The sequence below is a fragment of the Nerophis lumbriciformis genome, linkage group LG10, assembly GCF_033978685.3.
Source record: "Nerophis lumbriciformis linkage group LG10, RoL_Nlum_v2.1, whole genome shotgun sequence".
NCBI classification, from domain to species: Eukaryota; Metazoa; Chordata; class Actinopteri; order Syngnathiformes; family Syngnathidae; genus Nerophis; species Nerophis lumbriciformis.
In genome coordinates, this window is record NC_084557.2 from 47,085,875 (window position 1) to 47,109,409 (window position 23,535).

General features: G+C 39.8%; 1 protein-coding gene across 5 annotated transcripts in view; it reads left to right on the plus strand.

Moving 5' to 3' along the window:
* Positions 1 to 23,535, plus strand: part of myrf (myelin regulatory factor) — a 198,459-nt gene that overhangs the window by 91,488 nt on the left and 83,436 nt on the right. For 2 of the 5 annotated variants that reach the window (XM_072913970.1, XM_072913971.1), the window contains exons 5-9: positions 10,472 to 10,694; positions 10,774 to 10,874; positions 11,004 to 11,118; positions 21,794 to 21,989; positions 22,072 to 22,157. In XM_072913970.1, coding sequence (XP_072770071.1) covers positions 10,472 to 10,694; positions 10,774 to 10,874; positions 11,004 to 11,118; positions 21,794 to 21,989; positions 22,072 to 22,157 — 721 coding nt within the window. The remainder of the gene's footprint in view (positions 1 to 10,471; positions 10,695 to 10,773; positions 10,875 to 11,003; positions 11,119 to 21,793; positions 21,990 to 22,071; positions 22,158 to 23,535) is intronic. The other 3 variants (XM_061969539.2, XM_072913973.1, XM_072913972.1) reach the window with 2 other exon arrangements.

Here is a 23,535-nt window from a genome sequence, read left to right on the forward strand (position 1 = left end):
AGTTCCTTTTCACAGTAACGCATAATATATATATATATATATATATATATATATATATATATATATATATATATATATATATATATATATATATATATATTTCTTTTTTATTTTTTTTATTTTTTTTTAATATATATATATATATATATATATATATTTTTTTTTTTTTTTTTTTTTTTTAAAGTAACTAAATAGTTCCTTTTCACAGCAACGCATTACTTTTTGGTGTAAGTAACTGAGTTACTTTTGAAAATGAACTATTTAGTTACTTTAAATATATATATATATATATATTTTTTTTTTTTTTTTTTTTTTTTTTTTTAAGTAACTTAAAAAAAAATTATATGTATATATATATATATATTTTTTTTTTTTTAAATATATATATATATATATATATATATTTTATTTATTTTTTATTTTTTTAAGTAACTAAATAGTTCCTTTTCACAGTAACGCATTACTTTTTGGTGTAAGTAACTGAGTTACTTTTGAAAAGGAACTATTTAGTTACTTAAAAAAAATATATATATATATTTTTTTTTTTAAGTAACTAAATAGTTCCTTTTCACAGTAACGCATAATATATATATATATATATATATATATATATTTTTTTTTTTTTTTTTTTTTTTTTTAAAGTAACTAAATAGTTCCTTTTCAAAAGTTACTTACACCAAAAAGTAATGCGTTACTGTGAAAAGGAACTATTTAGTTACTTTAAAAAAAATAAAAATAAAAAAATAAAAAAAAAATATATATATATATATATATATATATATATATATTAAAAAAAAATAAAAAATATAAAAAATATATATATATATATACATATATATATATATATATATATATATATATATATATATATTATATTTCATTTCAGTACTGTTATTGCACTGGAAAATAATACAATCTGTTGATCAACTTGACATGCATTTGCATCGCTGAACTCCGCTAAGCAATGTGGTCTACATACAACACACAAAGACAAAGATATGTTTCAAAGGGCCAATTTGTTTTTGTCGGGCCAGAACAAATTGACAAAACTATTTTAAATAGCTGCAACATGTCACGTTGGGGGGGGTCGCAGCTTGCTGCGGGGTCGTTCTCCCAGGAATGCAGACGAACCACTCCGGACATGGCGTGTAGGTAAAAACTTGATTTATGTCTCAAACTACCAAAGTAGTACCAACAAAATGGAACACAAGGCGAAGGCACAACGTGTTGATCGCACTTGGAGCTAATGCTACTTCTTAGCACGGACTAGGGACAAACAATACTCAGGGAACTGTGGCATGAAACAAACAAGACTTACATAGCATGGCATGAATCAAACACTTAGCATAAACTAGATACAAGGCAAAACTCACGTAGACAGGTTGCATGTAGCAAACAATGACGCCAGGCCGACTGACTGTCAAAGGCAAACTTAAATAATGCCTCTGATTAGTGCTCGGGTAGCAGGTGAGCGGCCGAACACTAATCAGAGACAGGTGAACATAATTAGCAACAGGTGCATGAGTCCAAGACGTAAAACAGGTGACACTAACGGTTGTCAAGGTAACAAACAAACAAGGAAGTGCAACCAGGAACTATGGAGTCTTTAAACAGAAAATAACATAAAACATGATCCAAACCACAGATTATGACACAACATAACATACATAAGTAACAAACAGCATAATAACAACATAGCTGTAAAGCAAGGAAGGCACACACTACATACACAAAGCCTAACCAGGCGTTTTTTTCTCTCAAGGAATTGTGAAATAAAATCATGTCTGAAGCCCAGAACACTCTACACATTTCCCCAGTTTTAGTTTAGAGATAAGGAAAGATTGGCCTGGCCCACTAGCATCCCTCTTTATGTTTGTGAACTTTATAGTCTATACATTTAGAGTGATGTGATAATCAAACACTCTAGAAGTCTAGCATGAAAGAGCAACAGTATATGAGAGAATTGACAGAGTTTTGATTGATTGATTGATTGATTGAGACTTTTATTAGTAGATTGCACAGTACAGTACATATTCCGTACAATTGACCACTAAATGGTAACACCCGAATAAGTTTTTCAACTTGTTTAAGTCGGGGTCCACTTAAATTGATTCATGTTACAAATATATACTATCATCATAATACAGTCATCACACAAGATAAACACCAAAGTATATACATTGAATTATTTACATTATTTACAATCCGGGGGGTGGAGGGGGGTTAGGTTTGGTTGATATCAACACTTCAGTCATCAGCAATTGCATCATCAGAGAAATGGACATTGGAACAGTGTAGGACCGACTTGGTATAGAGATCAGAGAGCATAAGAATAAGTATCTACATTTGATTATTTACATTTGATTATTTACTATCCGGAGAGGTGGGATATGAAATAAAGTTTGTTAGTTTACGGTTGAAGTTGCCTGGAGGTGTTCTTTTAGTGCGGTTTTGAAGGAGGATAGAGATGCCCTTTCTTTTACACCTGTTGGTAGCGCATTCCATATTGATGTGGCATAGAAGGAGAATGAGTTAAGACCTTTGTTAGATCGGAATCTGGGTTTAACGTGGTTAGTGGAGCTCCCCCTGGTGTTGTTGTGGTGTACCTTCAGTGCGCAGTGCCTCGTTAAAATCCAGCCGCTGTTGCTTAGGAGGTGAAGTGTGTCTCTCTTTACTAGCTTCGTCGAAGCATGTTGCTTTTGTAGCTGTTTCAGCAGATTTGAATTGCTAGGATAGGATCTTTAATCCAAGACACAACTTACATTTAACTAAAATGTTATTTTCTTTGAGGTCGACAAAAGAAAAGTAGTGAGAATATCTCCATGTTAAGAAACTCGGCTTCGGGCTTCGCCATTGTCTTGTTAGTAAACACAGACACGCCCCCTCCCACACACACATACATACACACTTCCTTGTCGCTTCTTCCGCAGCGCTCCAATAAAACACACTCAGATCTTCTCAGTTTCTAGCCGATACTACATAAAAAATAACGTAAAATAACGCAGTAACGCATCATGTAGTAACGGTAACTGAGTTACTGAATATGAAAAATAACGCGTTAGATTACTATTTACCGCCGAAAGTAACGCCGTTACAGTTAGTCCCAACACTGGTGGTGTGTAACACAATATATGCAGCAGACTATAAATTACAGTTCCCCTTGAAGGATTACAGTCAGTATGATCAAATTAAATGACAATGAAAGAATAACCGTGAATAAAATGAACATTGCAGTGCAGGACTTTTTGGCAGCAATAAAAGCAACAATTGAGAAGGCATGCCAAGAATGCATATGGTAATCATAAATGTAGACGTTTTTCACACTTGACAAAACTAAGGTTTACACTCAAATCAATATATAGGTTACTCATCACCTAAGTCTATTCAACAGATCTTAAAGACAAGCCCAAAAATCCAGTTCACGTGCAACCAGATCGATATTAAAGATACCACACAGATTCTATCTGTCATTGATTAACAAAACATCTTTATTTTAAATGCTTCCTCACTGAATGATTATATCCATCCATCCATTTTCTACCGCTTGTCCCTTTTGGGATCGCGGGGGGTGCTGGAGCCTATCCCAGCTGCATTCGGGCGGAAGGCGGGGTACACCCTGGACAAGTCGCCACCTCATCACAGGGCCAACACAGATAGACAGACGACATTCACACTCACATTCACACACTAGGGACTATTTAGTGTTGCCAATCAACCTATCCCCAGGTGCATGTCTTTGGAGGTGGGAGGAGCCTATCCCCAGGTGCATATCTTTAGAGGTGGGAGGAAGCCGGAGTACCCGGAGGGAACCCACGCAGTCACGGGGAGAACATGTAAACTCCACACAGAAAGATCCAGAGCCCAGGATTGAACTCAGGACTAGTCAGGACCTTCGTATTGTGAGGCACGTGCACTGCAAAAAGTCAGTGTTCAAAAACAAGAAAGAAAAAAAATACAAAAATGAGGGGTATTTTACTTGAACTAAGCAAAATTATCTGCCAATAGAACAAGAAAATTTGGCTTGTCAAGACTTTCCAAAACAAGTAAAATTAGCTAACTTCAATGAACACCAAAATAGCTTAAAATAAGTATATTCTCACTAATAAAAAGTGCACTTTTCTTGGTAGAAAAAAAAGAGAACTTTTTGCTCAATATGTTGAAATATATTCTTAAATGAAGTAAATGCTAGTGCCATTATCTTGACATAATGATACGCGCTCGGCATTACATTTCTTGAAACCAGCAAACTTATACTAAAAACTAATTTATTGTTCTTAATAGAAAGGCAACAAGGCAAGCGCTTGTTACTCTCGGGGTCTCCAAGCCGCTCAGGCAAATCATATTGTCGAAAAATGCATTTTTCCATCGATAACATGACATTATCGCGCCAAGTGCGTACTCTTTCAGTCAATTAGTGTGCAAGGAATATATATATATATATATATATATATATATATATTTATAAATTTGTGCATGAACTATTTCTGTTCAAAATAGTTAGAAATGTCACATGTTAAATGTTTAAATATTAACTGTCAGTTTACTGTACTGTGCCAACTGTACTACTATATGAGTACGTGTTTTCTATTGTTTCATTGAAAATAAAACAGCAAAGTCCATTTGGCTGTCATCTGTTTTGATTATGAGACACAATTGTGTCAAAGTCATGAATTATTTTTTTTCATGCTTTAAATAAGAAATTTAGTAGAAAGTAGTTTTATACTTGTGAGTGTTGATGACACAGCTTTGCAACACTTGATATTCTAGTTTCAACTCAATATAGGTCATCAAATCTCAGCAACAAGCTGTAATATCTTACTGAGATCATTTAGGACCAAAACCCTTAAAACAAGTAAAACACTCTAACATAAAATCTGCTTAGTGGGAAGAATTATCTTATCAGACAGAAAATAAGCAAATATCACCCTTATTTCCATCCATCTTCAACCGCTTATCCGGAATCGGGTCACGGGGACAGCAGCTCCAGCAGAGACCACCAGACTTCCCTCTGCAAAGCAACATTAGCAACTTCCTCCTGGGGTATCCCGAAGCGTTCCCAGACCAGAGAGGAGATGTAATCCCCCCATCTGGTCCTTGGCCTGCCGCGGGGTCTCCTCCCAGTGGGACGTGCAACGAGGACATCCCTAGGGAGAAACCTCGTGAGGCATCCGCACGAGATGCCCGAACCACCTAAGCTGGCTCCTTTCCAAGCGAAGGAGCAGCGGCTCTACTCCGAGTCTCTTTCGGGTGACTGAACTTTTCACCCTATCTCTAAGGGAGATGCCAGCCACCCTTCTGAGGAAACTAATTTCGGCCGCTTGTATCCGCAATCTTATTCTTTCGGGCATGACCCACACTTCATGACCATAGGTGAGAGTAGGAATGTAGATAGCTCGGTAGACCGAGAGCTTTCCCTTCTGGCTCAGCTCTCGTTTCGTCACAACAGTGCGGCAGAGAGACTGCAATACTGCCCGAGCTGCTCCGATTCTCCAGCTGATTTCCTTCTCCATCTTTCCCTCACTCGTGAACAATACCCCGAGATACTTAAACTCCTCCACCTGGGACAGAGTCTCGTCCTCTACCTGGACTGTACAAACCATCGGTTTCCTGCTGAGAACCATGCCCTCAGATTTGGAGATGCTGATCCTCATTCCAGCCGCTGAACACTCAGCTGCGAACCGATCCAGTGAGAGCTGAAGGTCACGAACCGAAGGTGCAATCAGGACCACATCATGTACAAACAGCAGTGACGCAACCTTTAGCCCCCCAAGACGTATACCCTCTCCGCCATGGCCACGACTCTGCCTAGAAATCCTGTCCATGAAAATCACAAACAGGATAGGTGACAGAGCGCAGCCCTGGAAACGGATCCGACTTACATCCAAGCACCCGGACACAACTCTCGCTTTGGTTGTACAGAGATTGTATGGCCCTCAGCAGGGTTCCCCTCACTCCGTATTCCCTCAGCACCTCCCACAAGATCTCCCGGGGGACCCGGTCATACGCCTTCTCCAAATCCAGAAAGCACATGTAGACTGGATAGGCATACTCCCAGGCCTTCTCCAGGATTCCCGCAAGAGTAAAGAGCTGGTCAGTCGTTCCACGACCAGGACGGAATCCACATTACTCCTCTTGAATCTGAGGTTCGACTATCGGCCGGACCCTCCTTTCCAGTACCTTGGCGTAAACTTTCCCAGGGAGGCTGAGTAGTGTGATACCCCTGTAATTAGCACACACCCACTGGTCCCCTTTTTTGAAAAGGGGAACCACCCTGCCACTCCCTCGGCACTGTCCCAGACTTCCACGCAATGTTGAAAAGGCGTATCAACCAAGACAGCCCATCAACACCCAGAGCCTTCAGCATTTCTGGACGGATCTCGTCAACCCCCGGAGCTTTGCCACTGTGGAGTTGTCTAAGTACCTCAGTGACTTCACTCCGAGAGATCAACGTCGATCCCCCATCATCCTCAGGCTATGCGCCGATCAGGGAGGGTGTGTCTGATGTATTTGGGTTCAGGAGTTCCTCAAAGTGCTCTCTCCAACGCCCTACGACTTCCTCACTTGAAGTCAGCAAAGTCCCATCCTTGCCGTACACAGCTTGGATGGTTCCCTGCTTCCCCCTCCTGAGGTGCCGTATGGTCTTCCAGAACAGCTTTGGTTCCGCCCGATAGTCCTTCTCCATGGATTCCCCGAACTGCTCCCACACCCTCTGCTTAGGCTCGTCCACAGCCACGGCCGCTGCCCTTCGGGCCTGTCGGTACCTTGCAACTGCCTCCGGAGTCCCCTGGGATAACATACCCTGGTAGAACTTCTTCTTCAGTCGGACGGCTTCCCTGACCACCACTGTCCACCAGGGTGTTCGAGGGTTACCGCCCCTTGAGGCACCTAAGACCTTCTGGCTACAGCTCGCAGCTGCAGCTTTAGCAATAGAGGCTTTGAACATTGTCCATTCCTGTTCAATGTCCCCAACCGCCACAGGGATGGCAGAGAAGTCCCGCCGGAGGTGGGAGTTGAAGTCCTTCCGGACAGAGGACTCCTTCAAACGTTCCCAGTTCACCCGCACTAAACGCTTGGGTTTGCCAGGTCTGTCCAGAGGTTTCCCCCGCCATCTGACACAACTCACCACCAGATGGTGATCATTTGACAGTTCAGCCCCTCTCTTCACCCGAGTGTCCAAAACATACGGCCTCAGATCAGCTGATACGATTACAAAATCGATCATTGACCTTTGGCCTAACCCTTATTTGAGATATTTAATTTACTTAGATTTCAGTTTTTGCAGTGTGCTTTAGTAAAGTTTGACACATCCCTAATAAATACAGTGTAAAAATTTGACAATTTGTACAGTATTTACAAGAATTTGATTTGACTTTACATAGTTACTCTAGAACAGGGGTCGGCAACCTTTACCACTCAAAGAGCCATTTTGACCAGTTTCACAAATTAAAGAAAACAATGGGAGCCACAAAAATCTTTTGAAATTTAAAATGAAATAACACTGCATACAAAGTTTTTTTTTTGCTTTGTGCTATGTATAAACCAAGGGTCTCAGACACGCGGCCCACACCTTAATATGAACATTGAATGTTAGTGCGGCCTGTGAGTTTTATATGAATGGTGCTTGACAGCGTCATACTTATCAACCCTCCCGATTTTTCCAGCAGACTACGAATTTCGGGGCAACTATTATCTCGAACGTGCCGTGATGGTACAGCATTTAGCGCCCACTACAAGCACCGTGCCGACCCAGCCACACGTTGTATGGGGCTTCTGCTTGCTCACGTAAGTGACAGCAAGGCATACTTGGTCAACAACCGCACAGGTTACACTGACGGTGGCAGTATAAACAACTTTAACACTCTTACTAATAATGCGCCACACTGTGAACCCACACCAAACAAGAATGACAAACACATTTCGGGAGAACATCTGCACCGTAACACAACATAAACACAACAGAACAAATACCCAGAATCCCATGCAGCCCTAACTCTTTCGGGCTACATTATACACCCCCCCCGCTACCAAACCCCGCCCACCTCAACCGACGCACGGGGGGCGGGGTTTGGTGGTAGCAGGGGTGTATAATGTAGCCCGGAAGATTCAGGGCTGCATGGGATTCTGGGTATTTGTTCTGTTGTGTTTATGTTGTGTTAAGGTGCAGATGTTCTCCCGAAATGTGTTTGTCATTCTTGTTTGGTTTTGGTTCAAAGTGTGGCGCATTATTAGTAAGAGTCTTATAGTTGTTTTATATGGCCACCGTCAGTTTAACCTGTGTGGCTGTTGACCAAGTATGCCTTGCTGTCACTTGCGTGTACAAGTGGAAGATGCATACAACAAAAGGCTGAGCTGGCACGCTGTTGGTACAGATTGTAGAGGGCGCTAAATGCAGTACCATCATGGCATGCCCTTATTATTATTGTTAGGGTGAAAATCGGAGAATATCAATCCCGGGAGTTTTCTGCGAGAGGCACCGAAATCCGGGAGATCTCCCGGGAAAATCGGGAGGGTCGGAAAGTATGCAGCTGAGCCGCATCAGAGTGATCAAAGAGCCGCATGCGGCTCCGGAGCCGCGGGTTGCCGACCCCTGGTCTAGAACGATGTGATTGGATTCAAGGGCTTTAATTTGATACAGTTTTGTCGGCAAAAAGTGAATCTGTGTGATAGTGTAAAATAAATAACTCAACACTGGAAACAGCAACATATTGTTTTTTAATAACACTATTATTATCACTTGATGAATACAAACAACTTGATTTACAACTTGTTGAGGTTCTATTAATGTAGATCAGGGGGTCGGTAACCCAAAACGTTGAAAGAGCCATATTGGACCAAAAATACAAAAAAACAAATCTGTCTGGAGCAGCAAAAAATTAAAAGTCTTATATAAGTGTTGTAAGGAAGGCAACACATGACGTAAGTGTCTATATTAGCTATATTAGCCTACTATCAAAATGACACATTTTCAGTGACGTGCAGTCATGGAAAGAAAAAAAATGTAAAAAGAAAAAAATATATATTAAATTGTTAAATGTATCCAGTGATTATACAATAAAGTTATTTTCCATTTAACTTCACCAGTTTTAGATTATTTTTATTCAAAATCGCTGAATTTTCACATTTGCCGTTCAAATACTGAGAAGAGACGGTGAGGTGAACAGCAGCCAGTCGAGGCACGTCACTCAGTGCCTCAACATGGATTGCGGACTCGGCTAACTACTGGCCTGCTGTGCAGTGAGACCGTATTGCTATATGAATTATATTATACATTTCCATAGTTTAGTTAGCTGAGGTATATAATGTACAGTGTATTTTGTCAACAACTGTATGTGTGTAACGTATTTCTTGTGCTGAGCGATCATAAAACGGCTGCAAAAGACGCACTGGCTGAGGCTCGCCTCCTGCACCCCCACCGTAGAATTGTTATATCAACTAAAGCCCACACTTAAACTTTCCACGCGCAAGATTGAATCTATTTAAAAAAGTTATTTCATAAGAAGCCAAAAAGTGCAAAAACAATAATGTTCGTGTTGAAGGAGTTGTGAATGACTGCAGGGCCACAACATTAGGTACACCTGCAGACTGCAGGTGTACCTAATTCACAACTCCTCCAACACGAACATTATTGTTTTTGCACTTTTTGGCTTCTTATTAAATAACTTTTGTAACCTATTTTTATGGGCTTTCCTCTTTGTGATGTTAAGTTCCTGTTATGCGCTGTTATACAGTATATGCCTTGAGCTCTTATTTTGAAGGCGCTAAGAGCGGAAGTGATGTCACGATGCGGAGGTTTTTGAAAGAAGGTAAATAAAGTGGTCCTCGTGTAAACTGGAGCCTCCGTGTTTGTTATTTTGTAGTTTCATACAGTATAGGCGACATTTATAAACCCTCGGTTACACTTTTTTAAATAGATTCAATCTTGCACGTGGAAAGTTGAAGTGAGGGCTTTAGTTGATATAACACTCCCGTCAGGGGGTTCATTAATCCAGCACAACAGTGGCGCATTTATAAGTAAAGATAAGACCATAATAACGTTTTTTTATTAAATGTGCTTTTTTGTGTGCTACAGTTTGTATGTGTAAAGTTAAAGTTAAGTTAAAGTACCAATGATTGTCACACACACACTAGGTGTAATGAAATTTGTCCTCTGCATTTGACCCATCCCTTTCTCACCCCCTGGGAGGTGAGGGGAGCAGTGGGCAGCAGCGGTGCTTCGCCCGGGAATAATTTTTGGTGATTTAACCCCCAATTCCAACCCTTGATGCTGAGTGCCAAGCAGGGAAGAATGCTGGTATGAGCTTTTAAACATAATCCGTTAACTGCTGCCAATCAAATGGTGAATAAGATACTCTTTAGGGTTCATATGTTTGTAAATCTGACTGTGATGAAGTCAGTGCCTCACCAGCCATCAACCTCACCGCACGTCACTACCACATTTTTGATTGTGTAAACATGCGACTGTGTCTTTTAGATCCCAACATGATAAGGACCATGACACCGGAAAACATGTGTCACATGACCCCGACGCCACCCCTTCCACCGCACGGGCACTATCCCAGCATGCACCGGGACATGTACCTGAAGCCCGAGCCAATAATATCGCAGTATCCCATCGGCCCGGTCACGAGTGCGGGCGGAGACCTGCAGCAGACACAGATGCTCCACCAGCTGCTGCAGCACCCGCAGGGCCAAGAGTGAGTGACCGTTGGAAAGAAGACGTTCTCGTTCCCTCGCCGTATAATTAGAAATGTGTTTTTTTGTTTGCTGCAAAAGCGGAATTCCTGTCCACCAGGCCAAAAAGAGGAAGCACTGTGAATCACCCAACAGCACCCTCAATTCCCAAATCCTCACAGGTATCATCAAACAAGAACCAGGTAGGTAGGCAGACATCTTTCTGTCTTCCTCACCTTTACATCACCCAGTCTTAACTATTAAGTCTGCACAAAATGGTAGTTTTGGGCATCATTACTTAAATCCTCACATTTTACATTTCTTTATTACAGGTTTGATGCAGGATGCGGACAACAGCTACTTGGATCCCAACTATCAGTGCATCAAGTGGCAACCTCACCAGCAGAACAAGTGGACGCCACTTTACGACGCTAACTGCAAAGAGCTGTGGGTTGGATGCATTTCGATAAATCTTTATTTTAAGGCTAAAAAAAGGCAGTCCCCCCGCCCCGAGAGCCAAAAATGAAAGGAGTGATAATTGTTTGAAAAGATAATTCAACCGCAGAACTGGCATGGCAAGGTTGCAGAGGTCTATAAATTCCTCAGAGGTGAGCTGTGCGGGGGAGTGATTAAGTGCAAGGTTTCGGCTAAGAGAGTCTACATGAGGATGGGGAGGGAGAAGAGAGAAACTACACAGAAACAGAGAGTCATGAGTAAAGATAATCTCACCAGACCTTTCAATAGTAAACATCACACGAGGGAAAATATGTCCAACGTGGTTTGGAGATTACAGTGAACTCCTCTCGGGTGATGTATTTTGTTAACATTCACAAACTACTTTCTCCTAAGAAATTAAGGAAAAAAACATTTTAAAAAAATCCTATAATCAAGACGGTGATTCAGTTCACCCCCAAAATCTATTCACTTGTTTCGTATCCCATTCGCAGAGGTGGGTAGAGTAGCCAGAAATTGTACTCAAGTAAGAGTACTGTTACTTTAGAGATGTAAAAGTAAGGAGTACCGTATTTTTCGGAGTATAAGCCGCACCGGAGTATAAGTCGCACCTGCCGAAAATGCATAATAAAGAAGGAAAAAAAACATATATAAGCCGCACCGGAGTATAAGTCGCACCTGCCGAAAATGCATAATAAAGAAGGAAAAAAAACATATATAAGTCGCACTGGAGTATAAGTCGCATTTTTGGGGGAAATGTATTTGATAAAAGCCAACAGCAAGAATAGACATTTGAAAGGCAATTTAAAATAAATAAAGAATAGTGAACAACTGGCTGAATAAGTGTACGTTATATGAGGCATAAATAACCAACTGGTATGTTAACGTAACATATTATGGTAAGAGTCATTCAAATAACTATAACATAACATCAGTGACGTGCAGGGGCCTCACCTGCCATCATGGAAAGAAAAAAAATGTAAAAAGAAAGAAAAAAAAATTAAATTGTTATATGTATCCAGTGATTATACTATAAAGTTATTTTCCATTTAACTTCACCAGTTTTAGATTATTGTTATTCAAAATCGCTGAATTTTCACATTTGCCGTTCAAATACTGAGAAGAGACGGTGCGGTGAACAGCAGCCAGTTGAGGCACGTCACTCAGTGCCTCAACATGGATTGCGCAATGACTCGGCTAACTGCTGGCCTGCTGTGCAGTGAGACTGTATTGCTATATGAATTATATTATACATTTCCATAGTTTAGTTAGCTGAGGTATATAATGTACAGTGTATTTTGTCAACAACTGTATGTGTGTAAAGTATTTCTTGTGCTGAGCGATCATAAAACGGCTGCAAAAGACGCACTGGCTGAGGCTCGCCTCCTGCACCCCCGCCGTAGAATTATTATATCAACTAAAGCCCACACTTAAACTTTCCACGTGCAAGATTGAATCTATTTAAAAAAATTATTTCATAAGAAGCCAAAAAGTGCAAAAACAATAATGTTGGTGTTGGAGGAGTTGTGAATGACTGCAGGGACACAACATTAGATACACCTGCAGACTGCAGGTGTACCTAATTCACAACTCCTCCAACACGAACATTATTGTTTTTGCACTTTTTGGCTTCTTATTAAATAACTTTTGTAACCTATTTTCATGGGCTTTCCTCTTTGTGATGTTAAGTTCCTGTTATGCGCTGTTATACAGTATATGCCTTGAGCTCTTATTTTGAAGGCGCTAAGAGCGGAAGTGATGTCACGTTGCGGAGGTTTTTGAAAGAAGGTAAATAAAGTGGTCCTTGTGTAAACTGGAGCCTCCGTGTTTGTTATTTTGTAGTTTCATACAGTATAGGCGACATTTATAAACCCTCGGTTACACTTTTTTAAATAGATTCAATCTTGCACGTGGAAAGTTGAAGTGAGGGCTTTAGTTGTGGCGCATGGACTTAATTTCTAAGTAAAGGTAAGACCATAATAACGTTTTTTTTATTAAATGTGCTTTTTTGTGTGCTACAGTTTCTATGTGTAAAGTTAAAGTTAATTTAAAGTACCAATGATTGTCACACACACACTAGGTGTAATGAAATTTGTCCTCTGCATTTGACCCATCCCCTTGATCACCCCCTGGGAGGTGAGGGGAGCAGTGGGCAGCAGCGGCGCCGCGCCTGGGAATCATTTTTGGTGATTTAACCCCCAATTCCAAGCCTTGATGCTGAGTGCCAAGCAGGGAAGAATGCTGGTATGAGCTTTTAAACATAACCCGTTAACTGCTGCCAATCAAATGGTGAATAAGATACTCTTTAGGGTTCATATGTTTGTAAATCTGACTGTGATGAAGTCAGTGCCTCACCAGTCATCAACCTCACCGCACGTCACTGCATAACATATAGAACATGCTATACGTTTACCAAACAATCTGTCACTCCTAATCGCTAAATCCCATGAAATCTTATACGTCTAGTCTCTTACGTGAATGAGATAAATAATATTATTTGATATTTTACGCTAATGTGTTAATCATTTCACACATAAGTCGCTCCTGAGTATAAGTCGCACCCCCGGCCAAACTATGAAAAAAACTGCGACTTATATTCTGAAAAATACGGTATATGCATTTAATTATTTACATTTGATTATTTACAATCCAGGGAGGTGGGATGTGGAAGGGGGAGGGTGTTAGTCAAGGGTTGAGGTTGCCTGGAGGTGTTCTTTTAGTGCAGTTTTGAAGGAGGATAGAGATGCCCTTTCTTTTACACATGTTGGGAGTGCATTCCATATTGATGTGGCATAGAAAGAGAATAAGTTAAGACCTTTGTCGGAATCTGGGTTAAACGTGGTTAGTGGAGCTCCCCCTGGTGTTGTGGTTATGTCGGTCATTTACGTTCTGGAAGTACTTTGACATGTACTTCGGTATCAGGGAGGTGTAGCGGATTTTATAGACCAGGCTCAGTGCAAGTTGTTTTACTCTGTCCTCCACCCTTAGCCAGCCCACTTTGGAGAAGTGGGTAGGAGTGAGATGTAATCTGGGGTGGAGGTCTAAAAGTAACCTGACTAGCTTGTTCTGGGATGTTTGGAGTCTAGATTTGAGGGTTTTGGAGGTGCTGGGGTACCAGGAGGACCCATCACCCTTGATCACCCCCTGGAAGGTGAGGGGAGCAGTGGGCAGCAGCGTTGGCCGCGCTCGGGAATAATTTTAACGTGCAAGTAAAAAGGTATCTAATGCTTAAATCAAAAATAAACAAAAGGTAAGGCCTCCGAAGAAAAGACATTGAAGCTTAGGGAAGGCTATGCAGAACGAAACTAAAACTGAACGGCTACAAAGTAAACAAAAACAGAATGCTGGACGACAGCAAAGACTTACTGTGGAGCAAAGATGTCGTCCACAAAGTACATCCAAACATGACATGACAATAGACAATGTCCCCACAAAGAAGGATAAAGACAACTGATTGCTAAAACAAAGTAGATGCGGGAAATATCGCTCAAAGGAAGACATGAAACTGCTTCAGTAAAATACCAAAACAAGAGAAAAAGCCACCATAATAGGAACGCAAGACAAGAACTAAAACACTACACAGGAAAACAGCAAAAAATTCCAAATAAGTCAGGGTGTGATGTGACAGGTGGTGACAGTACACCTACTTTAAGACAAGAGCTATACTGATGCATGCTTGGTTATGGTCTAAAGCAGGGGTACTCTCACTTTTTCTGCAGGCGAGCTACTTTTCAATTGATCAAGTCGTGGGGATCTACCTCATTCATTTATATAATTTATATTTACTTATTTATGAAATATATGTTTTTGTTAACAAGTTAAAGGTGTTTAATGATAATGCAAGTATGTTTAACACATATAGTTAATATTGTTAAAAAAATTAAAGGTGTTTAATGATAATACAAGCATGTTTAATACATATAGTTAATATTGTTAACAAGTTAAAGGTGTTTAATGATAATACAAGCATGTTTAACACATATAGTTAATATTGTTAAAAAATTAAAGGTGTTTAATGATAATACAAGGATGTTTAATACATATAGTTAATATTGTTAACAAGTTAAAGGTGTTTAATGATAATGCAAGCATGTTTAACACATATAGTTAATATTGTTAAAAAATTAAAGGTGTTTAATGATAATACAAGTATGTTTAATACATATAGTTAATATTGTTAACAAGTAAAAGGTGTTTAAAGATAATGCAAGCATGTTTAACACATATAGTTAATATTGTTAAAAAATTAAAGGTGTTTAATGATAATACAAGCATGTTTAATACATATAGTTAATATTGTTAACAAGTTAAAGGTGTTTAATGATAATACAAGCATGTTTATCACATAGTTAATATTGTTAAAAAATTAAAGGTGTTTAATGATAATACAAGAATGTTTAATACATATAGTTAATATTGTTAATAAGTTAAAGGTGTTTAAAGATAATACAAGCATGTTTAATACATATAGATTCCTTTCTTTCATGAAGACAAGAATATAAGTTGGTGTATTACCTGATTCTGATGACTTGCATTGATTGGAATCAGACAGTGGTGATGATAATGTCCACATTTTCGAATGGAGGAGAAAAAAAGTCCTCCTTTCTGTCCAATACCACATGAAAGTGGTTGGTTTTTGGCATCTTATTTTACCAGCTTCCGTACTCCTTTGTATACACTTTACAAGAAATACATTGTCGGCAAACTCCGTAGCTTGCTAGCTTGTGCACGCCAGCTTTCTGAGACTCTTGTTTTGTTAGCGCAACTGTGCAGTCGGTTTTTGGAGTTTTGACGACAGGTACGGCGCCAGAGTCTGTTGAAATAAAGTGTTTCTCGCCTTCCAGTTGATAATTTTAATGAGCTGGCAGCAGCCAGCGTCATCTCAGAAGACCCTCGGGTGCCGTGAATGTCAATCAAGTGACGAAAGTGACGTCATAGTGAAGATTTATGATCGCTCATTTTTAGGACTATTTTTTTAATGTCTGGCTGGTGATCGACTGACACACCCTCCGAGATCGACCGGTAGCTCGCGATCGACGTAATGAGCACCCCTGGTCTAAAGTCATATCCAACAATTGCGACAACGACTTTTTACTGTCAACTGAGTTTCGTTTTTTAATGATTTCTGCTGGTGGTGTGCCTCCGCATTTTTTCAACGCAAAAAATGTGCCTTGGCTCAAAAAAGGTTGAAAAACACTGCTCTACACTGCAAAAACTGAAATCTAAGTAAGATGAAATATCTCAAATAAGGGTGATATTTGCTTATTTTCTGTCTGATAAGATCATTCTTCTCACTAAGCAGATTTTATGTTCGAGTGTTTTACTTGTTTTAAGTGTTTTGGTCCTAAATGATCTCAGTAAGATATTACAGCTTGTTGCTGAGATTTGATGACCTATATTGAGTAAAACTTGCTTGAAACTAGAATATCAACTGTTGCAAAGCTGTGTCATCAACACTCACAAGTAGGGCTGCAACAACTAATCGATTAAATCGATTAAAATCGATTATAAAAATAGTTGGATATATGCTATGTGCATGCGCAGAGGCTACATTTTTTTAAATGTATTTATTTATTTATTTTATAAACCTTTATAAACTGCAACATTTACAAACAGCTGATAAACAATAATCAAAATAAGTTTGGTGCCAGTATGCTGGGGTTTTTTTTCAATAAAATACTGGAAAGGATAGAAATGTAGTTTGTCTCTTTTATCCGATTATTAATCGATTAATCGAAGTAATAATCGACAGATTAATCGATTACCAAAGTAGTTGTTAGTTGCAGCCCTACTCACAAGTATAAAACTGTCATGTCTGTGTGATCATGTTTTGTTTTGGTTATGTTCGGTTTGGTTTTTGGACTCTTTGTGCACTCTTGTCTGTTTTGTTTCCATGACAACCCATTAGTTTTCACCTGTCCTCATGTCACGCACCTGATTCATTTGGACTCACACACCTGTCATTAATCATGTTCAAGACTATTTAAGCTGATAGTTGCCAGGAAGTCAGCCTGGCGACATTAATTCTGTTTGACTTCTGCTACCATATAGTTCCATGTCAAGTGAGTTTTGTCTATATTCTTGTCACAGTAAGTGTTTAGTTGTTTCATGTTCATAGTTTTTTGCCTTTATTTCATTAGTCAAGTTTGTTCTCCGCCTTTGTGCGCGCCTTTTGTTTGTACTTTGTAGTTTATAGTAATAATTAAACCATGTTTTAACCTGCATGCCACGTCCGCTCCAATTCTTGCATCTCGGGAAAACAAACACCCCATAGTCCACGTCGTTATGACAAAAACTACTTTTTTTAAAAGTAATAATTTCTTATTTCAAGCATGTAAAAAAAAAAAAAAAAATCATGATGCCGAGCGCATATCATTATGTCAAGATAATGGCACTAGCATTTACTTCATTTAAGAATATTTTTCAACTTATTGAGCAAAAAGGTCTCATTTTTTTTTTCTACCAAGAAAAGTGCACTTGTTATTAGTGAGAATATACTTATTTTAAGGTATTTTGGGGTTCACTGAGGTTAGCTAATTTTACTTGTTTTGGAAAGTCTTGAAAGCCGAATTTTTTTGTTTTATTGGCAGATAATTTTGCTTAGTTCAAGTAAAATACCCCTCATTTTTGTATTTTTTTTTTCTTGTTTTTGAACACTGACTTTTTGCAGTGTAAGTGCTCCTAAGAAAAGGCATTGAAGCTTAGGGAAGGCTATGCAGAACAAAACTAAAACTGAACTGGCTACAAAGTAAACAAAAACAGAATGCTGGACGACAGCAAAGACTTACTGTGGCGCAAAGACGGCGTCCACAAAGTACATCCGAACATGACATGACAATCAACAATGTCCCCACAAAGAAGGATAAAAACAACTGAAATGTCCTTGATTGCTAAAACAAAGTAGATGCGGGAAATATCGCTCAAAGGAAGACATGAAACTGCTACGGTAAAATACCAAACAAAGAGAAAAAGCCACTAAAATAGGAGCGCAAGACAAGAACTAAAACACTACACTCAGGAAAACAGCAAAAAACTCCAAATAAGTCAGGGGGTGATGTGACAGGTGTTGACAGTACATCTATTTTGAGACAAGAGCTATACTGATGCATGATTGGTTATGGTTTAAAGTCATATCCAACAATTGCGACAACGACTTTTTACTTTCAACTGAGTTTAATTTTTTAATGATTTCTGCCGGTGGTGTGCCTCCGGATTTTTTCAATGCAACACATCTGAGATCGGTAGGTTGTGAGTTCAAACCCTGGCCGAGTCATACCAAAGACTATAAAAATGGGACCCATTACCTCCCTGCTTGGCACTCAGCATTAAAGGTTGGAATTGGGGGTTAAATCACCAAAAATGATTCCCGGGCGCGGCACCGCTGCTGCCCACTGCTCCCCTCACCTCCCAGGGGGTGAACAAGGGTGATGGGTCAAATGCAGAGGACAAATTTCACCACACCTAGTGTGTGTGTGACAATCATTGGTACTTTAACTTTAACTTTAAATGTGCTTTGGCTCAAAAAAGGGTTGAAAAAAAACTGCTCGAAGTGAAGTGAATTATATTTATATAGCGCTTTTCTCTAGTGACTCAAAGCGCTTTTACATAGTGAAAGCCAATATCTAAGTTACATTTAAACCAGTGTGGGTGGCACTGGGAGCAGGTGGGTAAAGTGTCTCGCCCATAGGACACAACGGCAGTGACTACGATGACGGAAGCGGGGATCGAACCTGGAACCCTCAACTTGCTGGCACAGCCACTCTACCAACCGAGCTATACCTCCCCACAAGTAGTATTGTATGTCTGGGTGGGGGGGTCCTGCTTTGGAAATAATTTGCACCCATTTCCGATATCGCATTTAGTTCCCACTAAAACATTCACATGTTGCACAATGAGATGTAAACATGGGACCGTGTGTACATTCCTGTAACTTTCTGTTGGTAAAATATATCTTTATTAGTATTTCGTAATATAATAACATAATTTCATGATTAATATTTATAAATTAAGATTAAATTAAGAACAAATATATATATTTTTCACTAAAGAAGGGTTCGGTGAATGCGCATATGAAACTGCTTGCACAGAAACTTGCTGCTTGCACAGAAACTTGCTGGCACAGCCACTCTACCAACCGAGCTATACCGCCCTACAAGTAGTATTGTATGTCTGGGTGAAGGGTCCTGCTTTGGAAATAATTTGCACCCCTTTCCGATATCGCATTTAGTTCCCACTAAAACATTCACATGTTGCACAATGAGATGTAAACATGGGACCGTGTGTACATTCCTGTAACTTTCTGTTGGTAAAATATATCTTTATTAGTATTTCGTAATCCATCCATCCATCCATTTTCTACCGCTTATTCCCTTTGGGGTCGCGGGGGGCGCTGGAGCCTATCTCAGCTACAATCGGGCGGAAGGCGGTGTACACCCTGGACAAGTCGCCACCTCATCGCAGTATTTCGTAATATAATAACATCATTTCATGATTAATATTTATAAATTAAGATTAAATTAAGAACAAATATATATATTTTTCACTAAAGAAGGGTTCGGTGAATGCGCATATGAAACTGCTTGCACAGAAACTTGCTGCTTGCTGCTTGCACAGAAACTTGCTGGCACAGCCACTCTACCAACCGAGCTATACCGCCCCACAAGTAGTATTGTATGTCTGGGTGGGGGGGTCCTGCTTTGGAAATAATTTGCACCCCTTTCCGATATCGCATTTAGTTCCCACTAAAACATTCACATGTTGCACAATGAGATGTAAACATGGGACCGTGTGTACATTCCTGTAACTTTCTGTTGGTAAAATATATTTTTATTAGTATTTCGTAATATAATAACATAATTTCATGATTAATATTTATAAATTAAGATTAAATTAAGAACAAATATATATATTTTTCACTAAAGAAGGGTTCGGTGAATGCGCATATGAAACTGCTTGCACAGAAACTTGCTGCTTGCTGCTTGCTGCTTGCACAGAAACTTGCTGGCACAGCCACTCTACCAACCGAGCTATACCGCCCCACAAGTAGTATTGTATGTCTGGGTGGGGGGTCGTGCTTTGGAAATAATTTGCACCCCTTTCCAATATCGCATTTAGTTCCCACTAAAACATTCACATGTTGCACAATGAGATGTAAACATGGGACCGTGTGTACTTTCCTGTAACTTTCTGTTGGTAAAATATATCTTTATTAGTATTTCGTAATATAATAACATAATTTCATGATAAATATTTATAAATTAAGATTAAATTAAGAACAAATATATATATTTTTCACTAAAGAAGGGTTCGGTGAATGCGCATATGAAACTGCTTGCACAGAAACTTGCTGCTTGCTGCTTGCACAGAAACTTGCTGGCACAGCCACTCTACCAACCGAGCTATACCGCCCTACAAGTAGTATTGTATGTCTGGGTGAAGGGTCCTGCTTTGGAAATAATTTGCACCCCTTTCCGATATCGCATTTAGTTCCCACTAAAACATTCACATGTTGCACAATGAGATGTAAACATGGGACCGTGTGTACATTCCTGTAACTTTCTGTTGGTAAAATATATCTTTATTAGTATTTCGTAATCCATCCATCCATCCATTTTCTACCGCTTATTCCCTTTGGGGTCGCGGGGGGCGCTGGAGCCTATCTCAGCTACAATCGGGCGGAAGGCGGTGTACACCCTGGACAAGTCGCCACCTCATCGCAGTATTTCGTAATATAATAACATCATTTCATGATTAATATTTATAAATTAAGATTAAATTAAGAACAAATATATATATTTTTCACTAAAGAAGGGTTCGGTGAATGCGCATATGAAACTGCTTGCACAGAAACTTGCTGCTTGCTGCTTGCACAGAAACTTGCTGGCACAGCCACTCTACCAACCGAGCTATACCGCCCCACAAGTAGTATTGTATGTCTGGGTGGGGGGGTCCTGCTTTGGAAATAATTTGCACCCCTTTCCGATATCGCATTTAGTTCCCACTAAAACATTCACATGTTGCACAATGAGATGTAAACATGGGACCGTGTGTACATTCCTGTAACTTTCTGTTGGTAAAATATATTTTTATTAGTATTTCGTAATATAATAACATAATTTCATGATTAATATTTATAAATTAAGATTAAATTAAGAACAAATATATATATTTTTCACTAAAGAAGGGTTCGGTGAATGCGCATATGAAACTGCTTGCACAGAAACTTGCTGCTTGCACAGAAACTTGCTGGCACAGCCACTCTACCAACCGAGCTATACCGCCCCACAAGTAGTATTGTATGTCTGGGTGAAGGGTCCTGCTTTGGAAATAATTTGCACCCCTTTCCGATATCGCATTTAGTTCCCACTAAAACATTCACATGTTGCACAATGAGATGTAAACATGTAACTGTAACTTTCTGTTGGTAAAATATATCTTTATTAGTATTTCGTAATATAATAACATAATTTCATGATTAATCTTTATAAATTAAGATTAAATTAAGAACAAATATATATATTTTTCACTAAAGAAGGGTTCGGTGAATGCGCATATGAAACTGGTGGGGTTCGGTACCTCCAACAAGGTTAAGAACCACCCAAGCATGTGTATAAAAGGAATTACGAAAACATGATCCATAATACAGTATGTCGCCATCTCTTGTCTCCAGTCCCATGCCAACCTACCGCGTCGACGCTGACAAAGGCTTCAACTTCTCCCTGGCCGACGATGCGTTCGTGTGCCAGAAGAAGAACCACTTCCAGGTGACGGTGTACGTGGGGATGCTGGGGGATCCCAAGTATGTCAAGACCAGCGAAGGCCTGCAGCCCATCGATTGTTTCTATCTCAAACTCAACGGAGTAAAAGTGAGGGACCGTGGTGACTGACGCCGTCCTGCCACGTGGAACGCCGCTGTGTGTTTATTTAGTGTGGCCTTGTCTTTTTCTGGATTGCAAGGTGGAGGCCATGAACCAGTCCATCAGTGTGGAGCAGTCGCAGTCGGACCGCAGCAAGAGGCCTTTCAAGCCTGTTTTGTGAGTCTGGAACTTGGATTGACTCTAAAAGAACGAGAACAGTTAAATACAAAACCACCAGTGAAGTTGGCGCGTTGTGAAATTCGTAAATAAAAACAGAATACAATGATTTGCAAATCCTTTTCAACTTATATTCAAGTGAATGGACTGCAAAGACAAGATATTTCATGTTCAAACTGAGAAACTTTTTTTTTTTTTTTCAAATAATCATTAACTTAGAATTTAATGGCAGCAAAAAAGTTGGCACAGGGGCATTTTTACCACTGTGTTACATGGCCTTTCCTTTTAACAACACTCAGTAAACGTTTGGGAACTGAGGAGACACATTTTTTAAGCTTCTCAGTCTTGTTTGATGTACAGCTTAAGTTGTTCAACAGTCCGGGGTTCTCCGTTATTGTATTTTATGCGTCATAATGTGCCACACATTTTCAATGGGAGACAGGTCTGGACTACAGGCAGGCCAGTCTAGTACCCGCACTCTTTTACTATGAAGCCACGTTGATGTAACACGTGGCTTGGAATTGTCTTACTGAAATAAGCAGGGGCGTCCATGGTAACGTTGCTTGGATGGCAACATATGTTGCTCCAAAACCTGTATGTACCTTTCAGCATTAATGGTGCCTTCACAGATGTGTAAGTTACCCATGTCTTGGGCACTAATACACCCCCATACCATCACACATGCTGCCTTTTGAACTTTGCGCCTAAAACAATCCGGATGGTTTTTTTTCTCTTTGGTCCGGAGGACACGACGTCCACAGTTTTCCAAAAACAATTTGAAATGTGGACTCGTCAGACCACAGAACACTTTTCCACTTTGCATCAGTCCATCTTAGATGAGCTCGGGCCCAGCGGAGCCGGCGGCGTTACTGGGTGTTGTTGATAAATGGCTTTGGCTTTGCATAGTAGAGTTTTAACTTGCACTTACAGATGTAGCGACCAACTGTAGTTACTGAAAGTGGTTTTCTGAAGTGTTCCTGAGCCCATGTGGTGATATCCCTTACCCACTGATGTCGCTTTTCGGTGCAGTACCGCCTGAGGGATCGACAATCCGTAATATCATTGTTTATTTGCAGTGATTTCTCCAGATTCTCTGAACCTTTTGATGATATTATGGAGCGTAGATGGTGAAATCCCTAAATTCCTTGCAATAGCTGGTTGAGAAATGTTGTTCTTAAACTGTTCAACAATTTGCTCACGCATTTGTTGACAAAGTGGTGACCCTCGCCCCATCCTCGTTTGGGAATGACTGAGCATTTCATGGAATCTACTTTTATACCCAACCATGGCACCCACCTGTTCCCAATTAGCCTGCTCACCTGTGGGATGTTCCAAATAAGTGTTTGATGAGCAATTTGAAATGTGGACTCGTCAGACC